The sequence below is a fragment of the Eleginops maclovinus genome, chromosome 6 (genome assembly GCF_036324505.1).
Source record: "Eleginops maclovinus isolate JMC-PN-2008 ecotype Puerto Natales chromosome 6, JC_Emac_rtc_rv5, whole genome shotgun sequence".
In the NCBI taxonomy this organism is placed as follows: domain Eukaryota; kingdom Metazoa; phylum Chordata; class Actinopteri; order Perciformes; family Eleginopidae; genus Eleginops; species Eleginops maclovinus.
This window is the reverse complement of record NC_086354.1, coordinates 22,928,472-22,947,861: the sequence shown is the minus strand read 5'-3', so window position 1 is coordinate 22,947,861 and position 19,390 is coordinate 22,928,472. Positions and strand designations below refer to the sequence as shown.

The following is a 19,390-nucleotide window of genomic DNA, read 5'->3' as shown; positions in this document are numbered from 1 at the left end:
CATCTTTCCAAAGCTTGTAGTTTTGAACTAGGTCAGTGTGTATACAGTGTGTGTGTGTGTGTGTGTGTGTGCGCCCGCGTGCGTGCGTGCGTGAATGAGCGTCCTCTCCCTGATTGGCCCCTGATTGTAAGCAGCTCTCACCTTGATGGCCCTCATCTGCACGGCCTCTCAGCCTGATGTGAAGCACACACACTGCATTGTATTTGACACTGTGTATGTGCAGGTCAATGTCAGGGGAATGCATTAATAACTACATAATGTAACGCTGAAGCTAACCATTATCACATAATATCATAAGTGTTTAACTTATATTATACATTTTTTGTAAATTCAGAGTAAACACCGGCTACTGTTGCAAGTTCTCTGATCTCTCCGATGAACATTTCTGTATAGTGTTTCTACAGTCTCTGTTTTGTGCTTGCTCTTGTTTTCTGTCTTTATTCCACGTGTTATTCTGTTGTTTGTTTACCTTTCTTCCCCAGTGTGTTTTGTTCTGACATCCTTTAGCTTTCTTCCATCTGAAGCTGTATTTCTCTGTCCTACATCCTCTGATCCCTCGGTTCTTTCCTTTTTCTTTCTCTTAATATTTTCCACCCCATGCTTATTTCCTGTCCCTGGCTTTGTTCTTGTTTTGCCTCTGTCTCTTATTGCTCCAACACTTCCTTTTCTCTCCTTTTTACTTTTCAAGCTCTCCTGATTCTTCACTGGATTTCCCTCCATCTCTTCTTCCTTTTTCAAACCGTACGAGTTGAAAGAAGAGACGTTCTTTGATTTTTTTTCAACCTTTGAACCCATCATCACCACTTTCTTTATTTCTCTTCCTCATATGCTACTTTTCTTAGACTCCACATTTGATATAGAAATTGCTAGAAGTGTTTGTTATCTACGCTCATCATCTGTTCGTATGCTTTCCTTTCTGTACTGACACACACTTTTCTCCTATGTGGGATCATTAAACTCAGTCTTATCTTTTCTCTTATCCAGCTCCGTGAATCCAGATGAGAACGATCCGGATGGCAGTTTTCAAAGGGAAGGCTTCGGGCGCCAGAGCATGTCGGAGAAACGCACCAAGCAATTCGGCGATGCGTCTCAGCTCGAGATCATCAAGACGCGCAAGTCCAAGAGCATGGATTTAGGTACAACCCTTTAAAAACCTCCACATGTCTCCCTTAATGTATGATATTTACTGTATTACAGGGAGATAAAACACGTTGTTTAAGAGCAGGGACCGTGGCAGTGTGTGGAAACCAGTGTTGGATATTAAAGATGTTATACTGTAAAATTAGCAATACTTAATTATAAAAATACGCTAACATGTGAAAGTTTTGCATTCATAATCCTACTTAAGTAAATGTAGTATTGGCATAAAGTATATTTAGGTTTGTAATAATGATGTTAGGGTTATAACGAGTTAACATGATTGGATTTTAAACCTATGACTAAATGTCAATTTGTATTTATTATTTTTTGTATATTTTGTATTAGTTTTATGATCTCCATCGAGTACAAACACGTAATAGTTCTAGTCAAGTTCAATGCTTGAGTCAATGGGTGTAATAGTGTGTAAAATGAGTGTAATAACAGTCTATTATGGGTGTAATATGGGTCTAAAGGCGGTGTAAAATGGGTGTAACACAGGTATAGTATGGGTTTAATAATAGTGATAAATGGGTGTAATAACGGTGTAATCATTTACATGTGCTTGTGTTGGCTGAATTCCGCCACTGGTAAAAACCTTCACCTGCTTTCAGTCCTCATGTTATATCAGCCATAGGAGGTTAAGATATTCAAATCTGTGGGTCATTTTGAACTTCATAATCTTTCTTAGCACACCTCAGCTCCTTCAAAACTCAGATTTCCTGTAACCTTTCCCACACATCCCTGCACATCTTCCAAACACTCCTTCTATCTAAATGTATTCCACCCCTCTGCCTCTGTACGGGAACACCTCTCGCCAAAAGTCGAGAACTTTCCCCCCCGAGTTGATTCACCTTGAAATGGCTCCGAACAGTCGCTGATTGCTTTGGCTGCAACAGTCTCTCCGCTCGCACTCTCTATAATCATATCTAATCTTCCCGAGCAGATTGCCGCTCTGTGCCGTGTTGATATCACAACAAAGTCTTGATTGCTATCCTCAAACCCTTCCTTTCATTTCCCCTCCGACTCCACCCGCACCTCCACCTCCTCGTCTCGCATGGCGTCCGATCCTAATTGAGATGAAGCATTGTGTGATGTGTGCAGCGCTACCTGGATGTTGCATGTGGAATGTCATTTGCACTAACTGAACCCCCCAAATGTTTGTACCCCTCCCTGTCTTTCCTTCCACTTCCTTTAACAGTAGCCGACGAGATTAACCTCACCCCTCGTCCCGCCGCCAACACAGGTAAGGACCGGTGAGAGAAAGGTAGAATGGAAAAAGAAATGACCTTCACCTCCATCCCCATCACTTCTTCTTCTTATTGTTCATATCTTAAACCTGGGACTGAGGAGTAGAAGTGGTGTTTGACTTTGAGGTATAATTAAAAGCCCCCAGGAGGTCTGAGTTACAGGAAGTTTTGCTGTTTTATGATTTTATTCTGCATAATATGGTATTATGCAATCACATCCAGCACTTAAACACCGTCATTCATAACACAAAGTAGAGAAATGACCTGGTCTATAATCAATCTAATGGCAAATTGTGTTTTTAAAGAGGTCTATTACCTTTTTGTAGTTTTCCCTTTTCCTGTAGTGTGTTATAAAAATGTGTGTGCATGTAAATGGTCTGCTAAGGCTAATATTCCAAAGTTAACCAATTACAACTTTGTTTTACAACATTTTTTGGAGAAGAATAAATAGCTTTTTGAACATTAAAGCATGGGGACATGTCACAGTAGTGGAAAAATGAGCATAATAGGCCCCTTTAAGTAGATTTCCACAGTGTATTCAATCATCTCAACAAAAGAGTCAAACTCTGCTGCACTCACTATTTTTTGAATCCTTTCTCGTTCTTCTGCTGTCTTTGATAATAGTTCAAATGCTGTTAATACATTGCAAAACCAGAAACAGCATTCAGATTATTCACTACGAGCTTCTGAAAGGCTTATCAATTGTACAAAACATTTAGGGAGAGTTTAGAGTTCGATTAATAGTAACTTAATGGTAATCAAAAGACTGACAAAGAAGCACCAATTGGAATGAATGAGTCCATGAGAGTATTACTTAATGTCCGAAAAATACACCTGGCGTCATTTATGATTGATTTTACAGCCAATTAGTGAACAGGGGGGAAGCTAAGTTTGCATTAACATTGAACAGCGTTTACAGCATATTAAAAACAGGAGCAGGTCAGAAAAAAGTGGGGAAATAAACTGGGTCAAAAACCAACTCAAACCCCTCTGTCCCATCTTCATATCATCCCAGATCTACCATCGCAGTCTTTCTTCCTCCCCTCTTTGTATCATAAGATGTAAACAGGACTGTTGTTGATTTATTTACTGACGCATTATGCAGCTGTGGTGACCACTTGTTGCTGCAGAAGTGAGCCAGAGTAAGAACGGATCTATAAATGAAGTGCATCCCGCCTCTGTGGCTGTGCAGAGCAGATCGATGAACAGCCGCTGCAGGAAGGGACACAGGTGCTACAGGAACAACAGGGACATATATGAAATTGCACATATTGATTTACAAATGCAAATTCAGTGGCTAACTCTCAGATGGTGTTTCAGGAGGTTTATCCACTCTGTGCACTGTGTTCTGTGCTCGCTCTCACTGCTCGCTCTTGACAAGACACATTGTTCCGAGCCACAGTCTGAGGCCGCTGCTGAACATGGCCGTGAAAGCAGGCCAGTGACTACAGATGGGATTTTACCTTGTCTTCAGATGCGGCTGTAGCTCTAATTGTTTTGTGTGTGTAGGCAGAAGGACAGCAGGAAAGAAACGCTGTGTCCTTGGTTAAGGTAGCGAGCTGACAGCGAGTCATCTGTCATTGTCAAGTCCTGTGCATTTACACTGTAGCCTCGACTGAAGAGAAGGACTGCTTCTGATAGCAGCGACAATAAAAGGACGGGTAGAGACGGAGACATGAGAGGTTTAGTGTCTCGGTAACTTGTAGGTATGGATGTGAACTCTCACACCGTCATAAAACGTGAAGACAGAAACACAGAGGATCGGGGGGACATGACAGGGTTTCATGACAGTGGCTCTGTTTTGAAAAAATAATGCAATAAAATGAAAGATTAATAAATAAGGAAGTATTTATATGAATAGTTAGAAAATAGAAGAGAAGGAATCTGCAATGAAACTCTAAAATAAAATGCAAAAGTTAAGTAAAATGACCAATTACAGAATAATAATTAAATAAATATATTCATAGAAATGTAAGAAGTCAAATTAAAATGTGAAAAAAGGTTATATAAGCTTAAAAAGTAAAATTGCAATAAAAAGATCAAACTAAATAAAGATATATTATTGGTATATTCAAATCAATTATGCACATGATATAATAATATGTATGGTTGTAGCTAGTAGTAGAATAAAAAATGTGTTATCAAAAGATAAAGTTAAAAAGAAATATGGAAATAAGAAGTTCAATTCAAAAGTTCCATTAAAAATAAAACACTGTTTATGTATTGATATAAATGCAAGTACACATCATACACATTAAAATACAATAAAGAAAAAGTATATGTTTATGAGTTTTGCTGCTGATGGTGATGTTAGTCCTGGTGCCTGACGCACAATACTCTCACATACTCCCATTAGTTTTGTAATTCTGTTTTGTTGAAGCGTTTTAAAGTGTGTTTAAAGCCATGAGATGGAGACGGAATATTGTTTCCAACTTTCTGTCACGTTATTATATCATGAGTCGGCAAGGATGAGATTGTGTGCTGCATATTTTATGAAGTGAATCTGCCAAATGGCAACAGACGAGTCAGCTGTTTGTTTGCATAATGCCTCAACAACTAGGAAAAGTTAACAACTCAGCATGCAAAATAAATCCTGAAATCCACCCAGTCATCATTCCTAAATGACCACATAGGTAGTTCAGCATTCGGTTTCAAAATAAGAGCATATGACGGTTAGAAAGAATATGCATATGAGTGTTTTCTGCAAGATCTGCAATAATCAGAACAGTTATTTAGACCAGTAATGCAGTTGCCTTATCTGTGCATCATAAAATGTTCTTTAATGAAGCACCATAGTTTTGTCTGAATCGGTGATTTGGTTTTACTTTGAAAATCAGAAATGAAGTTAAACACCTGCAGGTTTCAAGGGTACAAATACTGCTGTATAATGTATTTATTTAAGATAGATGTTTAGTATGAAGAAGATACGTTTCCTTTTTGGAATCTAAAACCTTTTCAATTCCCCTAATGATGGCTGCTAATAGATTTACCCTGTTCTCTTAAGTGTCCGGGGTTTATTTTCCCTCGGTGGGCCCCTGGTGTCACCTTACCAACATTTTAACAAACCGTACTTCCCCCTAAATGATCCATGATCCATTTCCCCAAGCCAAAACACAACCATCCTGCCGAAACCAAAGCCTGTGAGACCTCTGAGAGGCGGGATAAAGTAGACATGAGATCCTGAGCTCTGATTGGCTGAGAGCTTTGTTGACACAGACTTTGGCCACATGTAGGATGAAGACACTTTACTGATGGAGGGCAATGCAGGACTGTTGACCGTGTCCACTACTTAATGCAGAATTTTCCTAGAAGTATTATACCTGTGAGGAAGCGTCCCGTTGGTGATCCTGTTTGATCCAATTTGAATGAATTTTGGGAAGTACGAAGTATTTCCTAGAGGTGATAATACAGTAATCCTAAAACAGGATTATGTTTTGTAATGTGGATTAGTATGTTAGCGTCATCCTCGGTTTCAGATAACAGGAAATGTGTTAGGGTGTGGAAGGCTCTATATATCTGACTCCTCACATATAGCGATGTCAGAGGCGGCTGAAACCAAACCAAATGAGATTTCTTTTCTCCACCGTGAATCAATACCTCTGCTGTTGCCGGTTCCAGGTGCGTCTGGTGTCAACACCAATCTGACCCGTGCTCGCTGCAGCCGCTACACGGATGCTCTGTGTTTGTTACTGTAAGCCAACACTGCTTAACTTGTTGGGATCATTTTTATCTGTCTCTCTGAACAAACACACTGACACAGATTACTCAGAACTCACTGAGCAGATTGGAATAATCCATTTAGCTATCTTTTAAAATATCTATCCGACACTATTACTACAGTATGTTTGCTGGTTTCCTGGACATGATTTTTTCACAATTGAATATCTTTTAAGTAAAAGAAATATGCAAATAGATTTTAAAGTATTTTATGGCACATTACTGAAAATAAACCTCACAAAGCTTCCTCACTAGGTTATGACGATGCTATCTTATGCAATACTAGCCATTAAGATTAGCTACGATACGGTACAATAGGATAATATCGATTCCATACGATACTATACTTTAATACACGGTTTAGTTGAGTACTTGCTTCTGATTGGTCAATTCAGAACATGTGACAGGTTGTTAATACAGTAGTACAGTCTGCTGTCAAGGACTATCATGACCGTTGCTAAGGAGGATGTAGAGAGAGAAAGGACGAGAGGTTACAAGAGGGAGAGCTGGACGCCACATAAATCAACAGAAGCAGACAGATGGGAAGTGAACATCCCTTACATGACTTGCTTAGAAGAAGAAGAATCGCCCGGGGAGCAATGGGGAGGGGGGATTGGAGATGTCCGAACTGGGACCTCTCCAAGTAGCAGTCCACTTTCCATATTTCAAGTCTGTTTGGGGACTTGAACCGGCGACCCTACGATTCCCAGTCCAAGCCCCTACTGACTGAGCTTGACTTACGATACTATGCTATGTTATGCTATGCAATACAATACGACACAGTACGATTCAATGCGATACGATTCTAAAAGATAAGATAACAATCTATAGGATAGGATAGGATAGGATAGGATAGGATAGGATAGGATAGGATAGGGAAACAATGAATAAGATACAATAAGATTCGACACAATAACATCAACCTTTATTAATCCCTGTAGGGAAATCCAAGTGTCAAAGCAACAACAGCAATAAGATTGAAACTCAGGAGGGATAAGAGTTCACACTAGGATAATAGGAATAGAAATAAGAGCAAACATGTGAGTAACAGTGTGAATGATTTATCTGGACTGTCCCCTTTGCCGTTACAATATAAATGTCCCCACTGTGAGACAAATAAAGGATGTCTGATTCCTAAACAACAATTACTGTAGACAAGGTAAAACTAAGTGGTTAATCATACACACCTATTAGAATAAATACATGTACATTAATTGCAAGTCTTTTGAAAATAAATATGTGTTTGTGAGTAAATGTCATTTGTCACATCTCCAGCGCGGTGTAAAGGATCGTGTTCGCAGGCGTGCCGCTGGAGTGTGACTGTGGTGAATGGCGCCGGGCGAAGCCTTTAAATAAAGTGTGTGTGCAGCGTGAAGAGCCTATCAGCCGCCCTCAGTGAGACGTTACGGGAACAGGACGGGCTGATGAGGATGAATGGGAGGCCGCCAACCCACCCCCTTGTTCACTCTGCATTTATTCAATTTTCCATTTCGTTTTTTTCCTCTCCGTCTTTTTTCTATTTTCGGTCAGCCTCTCTGTAAACAAGAGGCTTGGCAATAGTTTTAACATTTGTTCCAAGGCTTGAAATTACCCTACCACACTGGCAGGTCATTGGAATACATTTGATATATACCTTAATTAATAGTTTGAACATTTAAGGACATTATGCTTAGAGTAATAATTGAAATCTGATCAAAAACAGGGTTAGGGTTAACAGAACCTACTGAGCACACAAATGTATAAAAGAGTTTCAAAAATGTTGTTTAATTTATAAAAATATGCAGAAATATCTTGGCCAGAAGCTGCAAGCATCAAAACAGGTGTAAATATTTATTTTATTTAAAAAATGTGTTTAAATTGTTAACTCAGACTTGGAAATGTGCCTTATGGTATGCCTATATCTCAAATTTAAGAAGTTTTTATATAAGATTACCATAAAAAGTAAAACAGTGACATATTTAGTTTTAGTTAAGTGTATTGCAAGACAGAGATTTATATACAAAGTTAATGAAAGTGATTCATTTCATAGGAAAACATATTCACCAATGGCATAGTGGAGAGACATAGATAAGCATTATTAACATGAAACATCTGTCAGACTTTTTTGCAAACTTCTTCTACCCTTGCTCTAAAGCGACACCACCCAGGAGGTTAAGGCTCTTCCACTTACCTTAAGTCCTCGTCACCTCATCTTCTCACATTTATTTTCCACCGTTCAGTCTGTGAAGGGAGCCATATGGGAACAGAAATGATGCCCGCACCGCCGTACAAATAGTCTTAGTTTAATTAAACTGTCATGTTTCTCCTACTTTGCTGATGGTTATTTTCATTCCGAGGCACATCTTGTAATGAAATGTGTAGTCAGTCGGGAGGAATGTTACACACACACACACACACACACACACACACAATCGATCATCCTCCTTCTCGGTGAAATGAACAGTTTCCAGGTTTAAATATGTTCTGCTGTTGTCAGAGTAGCTTATTGGTCCTGTGAGGCTCGGTGTGCTCAGGTAGAGCAGGTGTTGCTTTCCTCGTTGAGGAGAGATGCTCCATCATACCAAAACCTGAAAGACTAATATGGTGTTTGTATGATTACTAACACACAGCTGCTTTATGTGATGGTTTGGATGTTCACTGGGCAAAAGAGTCTTAAGGGGTCCTATTATGCTCCTTTTCAGGTTCATATTTGTACTTTGTGTCTCTCCTGGGACATGTCTCCATGCTCTAATGTTCAGAAGCCATAGTGCAGTCCAAAAAAAAGCCTATAGAATGCAGCCCGAGATGGACGCCTTTTATTTCCTGGTTGTTGAATCACAGTGCTGATGGCATTCTCAGTGGCCATTCACCTTTAGGGTCATTGTGTTTTGAGGTTGGCTGGAACATGTCCCAGAGTCCACTACGTAAAAAGAGCACTAAAATGACTCAGCAGTGCGGACCCTGAGGTCACACTTGGGCAGCCTCAGTCGCTGGTCATTTTGATTTTGGCAGGAAGTGGCTTGTTGTGTCACTTTGCTTAGTCAGTTTTTCTGCAGTCTCTCTCATCCTCTCAATCCATCCTTAAATCACAACTCATGCTGTAACATAACTCTCAGGATACTGTTGCTTCTCTCACATCGTCCTGTAACACAGCCAAGGTCAATGATGTTGATTCAGTTTGATATTTACTGCTGCACTAGAAGATGTCATTAGGTACTGTTGAAGGGTATGTAAAAATAGAATCAATTCAGGGCAGTACAATTACAGAAGAGCATCCAGATTGTTGGTTTTCACTCTGTTGATCCTAATAATAATAACAAACTTGATTAGGAAAACCAAAAATATATACACAACCATATATTGGGAGAACTTTTGAGTATAATTGTAATGCTTTTGGCCATAGTAGTACATACCAATAACACTCAGTGGACTCAGTACTGTCTTTAGGTACTTTGTTTACCAATACTTTACTTCAGTATTTCCCTGGTATGCTTAAGCACGTATATAAACAGTACTCCATTACATATATTGTTTTTTTGACTGCAGTACATTTATGTAACACCAACACATGCTTGATATTGTTTACATATACAAACACATGATATGAGTCATGACCCCACTCCTAATTTACCCAGTATTTAATAAGATATCTATGATAACACATCTACAAACTACAACATTTAAATGCTAAACTGCATTTAGTTTAGTAAAAGTAGGATTATATAATATTGAAGTAATACTGTGAAAGACAAAAGAATGTTGTACTGAGTTGTTTTACATTTAACTGTAACTCTAAGAATATTTAAAACAAATTTAAGGTCGAAATTTAGGAAAATAAAGTTTGGAAAAATGTCAGCTTTCAGGTAAAAAATGTTGAAGTCGGAAATTAAAAAAAGTCGAAACTGAGGTTGGTCTCTTTATTCATGACAGTTTTAGGGGGATAAATTCTATTTGGCCCCCTACGTATTATTTAAAGTGTTTTCCAGCATTGTTGCTAAACTAATGCTGCACATCATATTTCTGCTCCATCCTCCCAGTGGTATTTGTTTAAGGAACATTAGATTTCCCCTTTGCAGTCTTTTCAAATGAATAGGAATCCAGAAAGAAGTGTAGAATAGAAATGTAGTAATGTGATACGACAGTATGCAGTACTAAACTGGCGCCACCGTTCCTTTCCTCCAGTACAAACGTCTGTCTCCTCCCATCAGGTTCCTCCACAAAGGACGTGGGACCGTCGCTCGGCTTGAAGAAGTCCAGCTCTCTGGAGAGCCTCCAGACGGCTGTTGCCGAGGTAACCCTCAACGGTGACGTCCCCTTCCACAGGCCACGCCCCCGCATCATCAGGGGGCGGGGCTGCAACGAGAGCTTCAGGGCCGCCATCGACAAATCCTACGACCGACCGGCGCCCCCGGAGGAAGACGACGAAGGCATGGAGACATGTAAGATAACAATTTCTGAAGTAATGTATATGTTGACTTTATTTTGGTATTTCCATTTTATATTAGAGATATCTTTGCTACACTATATGTTAGAGCTGAATACCATAGTTTTTACTCCCCTATATTTATCAAACACTCATAGTCACAAGCTGATTGTCACATTTAAACACACAGGATATGTTAATATGAACTACCCAGTTTATTAAGAGCATTGGAATTGGGTTAACATTGACAAACTACAACGTAAAACCTTGTTTAATGTATTTGTCGGTGAAAAACGCTGATGAATAATATTCATACAACTACAAAAAGATATTTTTTTCAACATTTGATATCTAGATAATATGTCTGTAAGTGACATTTGTAAAACAGGACTTTGACGTGTAATGGAGTATTTTAAGAAATATTCCCGACAACAGTTATCAAGACACGGCGGCCATCTTTGTTTCATATCCATCAGTAGTCACATCCAGCAAATTCAACCTCAGTCTTTCTTTAACTTGTTGAACGTGTCTGAAATATGAAATTGTTCTCCAATAACACTGCATTATGTTACACTGGAATGACACTAACACAACGACCGTAATAACCAGGATTGATATTGAAACGTGTCCACCACTAAAACTTGAACAGGCTTCCACACACATGCATGGGAGTGACAGCATTTTGACTAATGCTCGGCATGTCTTGCAGCTGATTGTATCACTGCTTGTGGCTATGGCATATCGCTGACTCGGGGTGTTAATAGCTAATGCATTTTATGTGAAATGTATCATCCTGTCAATATTAGGGAGGTAGGAGAATCAGTCTGTGATAAAGTAGCATATCGTTGGGTAAAGGGACGCCAGTTAAGCTGCCTTTTTCCAGAGAAAACCACACAATCATACCTCCAGTCCCAACTATGTTTACTTTATTTTCTATTTAATGCTTTCTTTTAATTAAATGTGAATGACACACAAAGAAAAGTGCTACCACAATATGAGATGTATGATCCCCAAGATCGGCACCTTTCTGTTTCTCTCCCATTTTTCTCTTTACAGCCATGGTTAATAATTTAGTAGAAAAGCTTACATACAAAACACCCCACAATGCCAACTTGCTTTTTATTCGGACGTCACTTAAATTAAGACTTTCTTCTTCAGTTCATTTTCCTTTTTCAACTTTTCAAATGTCCTACCCTCATAAAATCAATTAAGAGTTGTTAACGAGAGGCAGTGTGCTCACATAAACCTTTCATATTAAAATAAATAATGTGACTCTATGGCCCAAATAATCTGATGCTGGATTTCATATTTTGCCAGAGTAACATGCCATTATGCCGTCACATAAAAATCCATGTATTGCTTTTGTTCATTTTAAACCGGTCAGTGTCTAATGGTCTCTAAAGATTACTATCTGTAATATGAAATTGAATTATACTAAGCCCCTTTTCGCATTAAGGAGACATAATGGGGCTTGCAGATTTTCATTATTAGCCTCACGGATAAATGTGCCACTTAAAATGACTCATTTAAAATAATATGTTCTCTATTCTCCCCATGTTTCTTTCTGTGGCCCTCCTTCTTCTTCCTGTATTTTTTCCTGCAGTGGAGGAGGACACGGAGGAGAGCTCTCGCTCAGGGAGAGACTCTGTGTCCACGGTGGCCGACCTGACCCCGCTGTCCGGCACCGAGAAACCCCTGGTCAACGGCACCAACCGCACCAAAGAGGAGAAGAAGAAGGACAAAGACAAGGCGGGGAAGGAGAAGAAGAAGCCGGAGGGCGGGAAGGAGAAAGACAAGGGGAAGGCCAAGAAGGGCATGCTGAAAGGACTCGGCGACATGTTCAGGTAGGACTGTTAAAAGTGACATCACTATGTAACACTCGCCGCTTCTATTGGCTACTGCTCCAACACATTTTACCTGATAGACTAAGGGGCGGGACATCTCTAAGAGGTTGACCAATCACAACAGAGCCAGCCAGCTAACCAGTCAGCAGACTGGGCTCTGGTTTCAGAAAAAAAGAGGTGCTGCAGCACAGGCAGTATGAGAAACATAAAGAGCTTTTTGAACATTGAAGTACGGAGACATGTTATAAAGGGTCACAAAATACTAATATTACTTAAATTAGCATATTATGTCCTCTTTAAATACATTTACAATATTAAACAAGCTAAAATACAATAAGACTGCAGTAGAAGAGATGGTGGTGGTTTATTCTGCTCGCTCATGTTGTTAAGACCTTTCTTTATATTTCAGAGACTCAAATACACAGTCTGCTCGTACCGGCGTTAGAACAGAGAGTTATACACACAGTGTGTTCACAGCTGATCTTGTGTTGCAGTTCACTTTCATTGTTTTATTATCTACCCTTTGCCACACTTTCCTAAACTATGCTAACGTTGGCTCTGGATCAGAGAGGTGTTCAATATCAGTGCAGCTGTGCGAGACACACTGATCGATATCTACTGCAAACAGCTGATTCATGCTCATAGAGTGCGTTCCTCCCTAAATATCCAGGTGTGTTAACTCATGGACAACCCATTATTGTCTTTAAAAGGTTAAAAAAATATTCAACCACACTTCTGCTAGGCTTCAGAGGCTGAGATCTGGACATAACACGTGAGAGTGAGAGGAAACTCTAATAAGACTCCAAACAACCTGACCTTTTTCGGTTTATTTCCCCGCTTATTAATTCTCTCTCTGCAGCCTCTAACCTGTCAGACCAAATCCCTCATAGGTAAACTGACTCTCTGTCCTACTGCACACACACACTCCCATCAGTGTGTAGTCTCCCTCACCTCTCTCCATCCCCATTACCACAGGTGTCAAGGTCATTTTAACTGGCCGTCCCTCCCTCTGATTGGTCGGGAAGCCTCTGGGGTCGCATAGTAATATAACCGTGTATCATATTAGCCAAAGTGGCGCTGACAGGGGAGGCAACACAGTGACTCTAGTCTGACAGAGGGAGGTAATGAGCTCCACAGAGACAGAACATATAGAGGAGGGTTTGGTGGAATAGGTAGTGGATGAAAAACAAAAAGGTGTTGTTAGAGACGGAAAGGAATGGATAAGATGATCTTTCGGAGGATATCAAAGTGCATTTGGATTAAATGTATTAAAATAATGTCCCATCTAAGTGTTGAGGTTTATAATGGACTCCATAAATGGCATTTCTTAAAATAATCTTAATTCAAGGACTATTTTCCTCCTGGGGTTTTGAGCTCAGCAGATATTTATAAACCTTTATTAATATTTAATCATATAACTAAGAAAGGTCACAAGACTACCCCAAAAAAGATAGACGTTGCACCCAAAGTTAAGATTATTTTGTCCATTTTTTTTCCTCTTTTATTGTCAATTTTGTAATGAAAAATAAATCCAAGCAATGATTTTCATTCTCACAGAAAAAAGAGTTCACTTTTGATTTTTAACCACTATTTTCTTCAAGTAATACCTGAATCAGTTGTTTACCCAAAAGTCATGAATATTATCATTCATTTTCAGAAAACACACAACCTCTAAATTCACATTTACAGCACTTCTATGGCATATTTGTACTAAATTACTAAATAAAAATGTGTATAAACTAAAGTGAAATATGCAAACTAGGATAAGAGGTAGCAGTGAATGAGTCTCTACTCTAGACGAAGGGATGAGGGAGGAAACAGAGACATTGTTTGTGAATAAGAGCAGTTCCCCAGGTTGTCAGGAGCTCAAATTGAGCTGTTTGACCCTCTGAGTCAAACAGGTGGAATCGCTTCAGATGACACCGAGGTAAAAGTAGAGGAGCAGAGAGACACACAGACAATGGAGTAATCAGTCTAATGCACAGAGACAAATACATGCTGGAGTAATCAGTAGAGAACACACATGCATAGAGATGTGTTTTGTCCTCATACGAACATGGGAGGATGCACAAACTGCACACACATTCAGAAGTATTTAAATCACAGATCCACTCAGTTTACACACAAATACACACTTGAAATTTGGTCAATAACAGACACACTCCTCTCATACCCTCACCCACACTCAAATCCAGTTTTCCCTCCTCTCATCCCTGACAGTTAGTGAGCGTTGTCTAAACATCAGTGATTTCCCTCTGATTGGCTTAATATTGGCCACATAAGATCCGCTCCATTTAAACTCTGTCTCTGCCGGTTTCATCGGCGCCCAGTGTTTACTGGCAGACATCTGGGTGCTCCAAAAATAATGATGGGAGATATATTCCACCCATCTGTACGTCTAGTCGTGATCACACACTCAACTTGAAGGAGTGATCCAATAAAGTAAACTTTGGCTCCTCTGAACACATGTGTGGCAGATTTTAAGCACAGAAACTCCTCAAGGTCTGTCCCTGAGAGGAGAAAACTTAAGTCAAAACATTGAGATATGTCAAATTTAGATAATTAGGCAACCTACTAAGATACCTAGTCGTAATAATGGGTTAATAATTTAAATAATGAATAATAAGTCAAAATACTAAGATACTTATTCAAAATAATGATACTAGAAGTCAAAATACACAGATATGAAGTTTTAATAATGAGGTAATAAATGATGACTCAAAAAACTAGAATACTAAGTCAAATTCAGACAATAAATCAACATACTAAGACACTTGATCAAATAAGTCGTAATAATGAGATAAGCCAAAATAATATGATTCTACGTCAAATGAATTAGATGCTATATCATAATAATGACATAGTAAGTCAAAATACTAAGATATTAAGTCGTAATAATGAGATGATAAGTGAAATTAATACAATTCTAAGTCAAATAAATCAAAAATAATGTGATAAGAGCTCAAAATAATAATATTGTAAGTCAAATAAATGAGATGCTATATTATAATAATGTCATAATAAGTGAAAATATTAAAATACTAAGTCGTAATAATGAGATAATAAGTGAAAATAATAAGATTCTAAGTCAAATATTTAAAATAATGAGTCAAAATACTAAGAGAGTAAGTCAGATTCAGATAATAAGGCAGCATACTAAGATACTTAGTCAAAATAATAAGATTTCGAAGTCAAATAATTGAGATATGATGTAGTAATAATCACTTAATGTCAAATAAATGAGATTTGTGTGTTAATTATAACGACTTCCAGGTAATTGTTCCCCCTCAGTGGCAGAAATGGGCTTCCATACATGTGCTTTATATAGGACTATTTAATCAGCTTTTATTTTGCCCTTTTGGTTTATTATGACACATCACTCTTATAAAGGAACAACTCTAGAGAGCAGCACTCAAAACAGATTCATCACAACATCCAAAGATAAGCCGTTTTTTTGTAACACCCACATTGTTTGATTGACAGGTGGTATGTGGGAGCACACGCCACAGCAGTGAGCACTAATATGTTTCCAAAAGAGGAATGAGAAAAGAAGTCAGTGCAATTTGCATGTTTCACTTGTGTCGGAGTCAACATGTCATGATGAAACAGAATGCAAATGTGTGTGTGCGTGTATGTGTGTGTGTGTGTGTGTGGAGAAAAAAAAAGCGTCTAAAAGTGCATCCCTATCAATCTACCAACTGTGATGTGAGCAAGTTGTTTCCCCCGAGTGGCTTTAGAGAACGTCAAGAGCTCGCCATGAGTGTCATGTGTTTGAGTGTGTGTGAAAGAGTGAGTGGCGCAGGAGTGTCAGGGACTTTGATGTGTGTTTGCATGTAGGAGGGGTGGATCAGGAGTGGGAGGACTGTGGAAGTCAGAGCAGTGTGTGTGTGTGTGTGTGTGTGTGTGATCAACAGAGCTGCCACTGCCTGACCCTCTCATGTCTCGAAGGCCTCACACTCAGTCCCAATCAAAGCCTCATTACCATCAACCACTGCCAACAGAGCTGCCTGCCAACTCTGTATCCATCCCTCTCTCTCTCTCTGTTCAGAAGCAACACCCGGCCTGTTAGCTTGGCACCGGCACACACGCTCCATGCCCAGAAATTTCGAGGGCTGCGCTAATTTTGCAGTGGTTTTAGTATGTGTGTGTTTTTTGTGTCTCCGTCGTGAACAAGCCTGAACACAGAAAAGGCTCACGCTGTGACGAGCCTCACGATGTGTCACAGAGGGGGCACGGCGATGCCCGTTACCGCCGCTCTGCCAACGGATCCTCTCCGAAACTCACACTCGCATTTTTGGGTGGTGTCATGGATGGAGGGACATTGGTGCATCATGCTAGGGAACAGAACAGAGCATGATGGGATAACATGCTTATAGTCAAGCTTAAAAAAAGAACCTAGTGGCCATTTTTTTCCAATTGAGCTAAACTTTATTGAGTCTTAAGATGGCAATGTTAGCATATTAGTTTGCTATTGGCAGCAGGTTAACACATATTTCGAATGTCAACTCTCTTGTGTTTAGTAAATGCAACATAATGATAGGTGAATAATTAGCTCGTAATGTTGTTAGCATGCTAACGCTCAAATAATAGCATATTAGCATGCTATGCTATTCTCAGATCCCATGAGCCAATCCACAAAGTTTACCTGAAGGGAATCTTATATTGTAACCTAAAATGAAATGCAGTATATGGTAGCTATGTTTGTCCAACCTAGCTTAACTTGCATTAGCCACGATGGCAATGTAGGCTTAACGTTAGCATATTAGTTAGCTAATGAACACAGAAATAACACAAAATTAGCACATAATCTGATTAGAACGCTAACGCTCAAATAATAGCATATTAGCATGCTATGCTATTCTCATATCCCATGGTTTCAAGGGTTTTTATTATCATGTGCACAGTCGCTACAGTGCAGTTATGGCATTGTAAATCTTATGTCCCGAGCTCCTCGCACAGTGCAACATATTATAAATGGACATAAGACAAAATAATAATCAAATAAAAATAGAAAGTAGTGCAAAATGAGCCAATCCACAAAGTTTATCTGAAGGTGGCGCCAAAGGAAATCCTGTATTGTAACCTAATATGAAATGCAGTGTATGTTAGCCAATTTGATCAAACCTAGCTAAACTTTCTTAAGGATATGATGGCAAAGTTTAGACCTAACGTTAGCATATTAGTTAGCAAGTGAAAGCAGGTTGAAACAACGCACAATTAGCATCTGTAGCATGTCACACGCTTATGTTTATGGTAACGCACAAATAATACCATATAAGCATGCTATTATGCTAGCATTTCATCCAAGTAATTGATGGGGAGAGTTAGAATACCAATAACATGACATGGCAAGAGGAAAAGGTCAATACCTTTTTACCCAGTTAATACTCTGTCATGTCTATCAACATTTTTGTGCATTGGACCAACATTTCTGGATTATCTTTGGCATTTTTGTAGATACCAGCCTCCTGTGAACACATTAGAATGACTTTTGTAGCCGGCTTTATCCAATATGCCACCCAAAACTGCCCACAAAACCACCAGACTTGTTTTCACTCTCTGTGCGGTTTAAAGGATTAGCAGTGACACATGGGTGCTCCGCTGAATTGAATAAGCTGGGACCTTGACATTTGGAAGTTGTCTTTTCAAACCACAAAAACCTGTCAGAGCATCTTAATCGATGGCACACAAGAAGGGCCTAACTGTGCCTGGAATATATGAGATTATTAAAGGCCCCGGTGTCATGGTTAATACTCTGTCTCCTCTTCAAAGTTTTCCTACCCAGTCATAAATCTTAGTGTCTGTGTTTATGGGTGTGTGTGACAAGGAGAGTCGGGCTGTCTTTTAAGAGGCTGTTAATGAAAGTTAGTGGTGTGTAGAGAGAAAGTGTCACGCGTCTTTCGTCGTGATAGATCGCTCCTGCTCTTAACATTAACAGCGAGCCGTCACTCCGAGCTTTTCGGGCAGCCGCAGTTAAATTAATCAGGTAATGGACCTTAGTCTCCGAGCCCCCCCTCCACCATCACTGCGGTTTCTCCTCCTCAATGCTATCTCTTCAGCTTGTCTTTTGAAAACTTGAGAGCTGCTCATTGCCACATTGCCAAGACACATAACAAATACCGCTGGTTCACCACAGAAGTGACCGCACACGATGTATTGAATGCACAAAGGCTTGATTATACGTGGAGATGTGACAGGAAATGTGCGGACAGAGAGAGAAAGGAATGGGAGAATGCAACAGAGCCCCAGCCAGACTTTAATAGGGTTATTGCATTAACAAGGCCGGTGTCTGGGATACCATAACGGCCATTAAGTTATCTTGAAAACGAAAAGGTTTATGTTTCGTTAGCCGTTGGATAAACGTTGAGCAGACAAATCACCGGCAAATGTGTCGATGGAAAACCAGATTCAGCAGCAGTCGTCTTATGTCTGCCTTGCATATTTTTAGTAGATTTACCAGATGCTGAACCTCTGGAAAGCGTCTGTGGCACGTGCACTGGGTGTGTGTTCACTAGCTTGGTTTACTCTGGGGCCAAGGAGAAGCAGGGTGTGTCCTGCCACTGCTTCTTTTCTGCAGGGTTTGGGGGCTTTTTTCCACTTTGAAACCAAGCTGCTTCTGAACCAGGAATAGTTTATCATTTTTAATGGATTAAAAGGGTTGTTTTTTTCTGTTTTCAATTCCATTTATTTTCTATTATCTTCCATCTACTTATACCACACACTTCACACATCTCAAATCATCGTCTCTTGCATTTACTCTCTTTCTCTTAACCTCTTACATGCCTCTGTTTTTGTAGGCTTTAGCAGGTGCCATTTTGAAAATAGATACTGGTATGTTTTATCTAAAACCTCTGGAATCTGTTGGTACAAAACTTGTCGGGAGCGAGGCTAAATAAAGATCCAAAGTCACACTTCATTTAGATAAATGGAAACTGGCACGTTCATTTTAAAGATAACTGAATGAAAATCTTTTTTATTGGTACCCACTTTAGGATAGTCCCATGTATTTTGGTGCAAAAACCATGGAGTTTGGGGGAGAT

At 39.5% G+C, this 19,390-nt stretch overlaps 1 protein-coding gene across 7 annotated transcripts in view; it reads left to right on the top strand.

Annotated features, from left to right (window-relative positions):
• Positions 1-19,390, top strand: part of LOC134866079 (partitioning defective 3 homolog) — a 244,430-nt gene that overhangs the window by 154,095 nt on the left and 70,945 nt on the right. For 6 of the 7 annotated variants that reach the window (XM_063886011.1, XM_063886007.1, XM_063886013.1 and 3 more), the window contains 4 exons: positions 985-1,136; positions 2,339-2,383; positions 10,292-10,522; positions 12,110-12,350. In XM_063886011.1, the coding sequence (XP_063742081.1) occupies positions 985-1,136; positions 2,339-2,383; positions 10,292-10,522; positions 12,110-12,350 (669 nt within the window). The remainder of the gene's footprint in view (positions 1-984; positions 1,137-2,338; positions 2,384-10,291; positions 10,523-12,109; positions 12,351-19,390) is intronic. The other variant, XM_063886009.1, reaches the window with a different exon arrangement.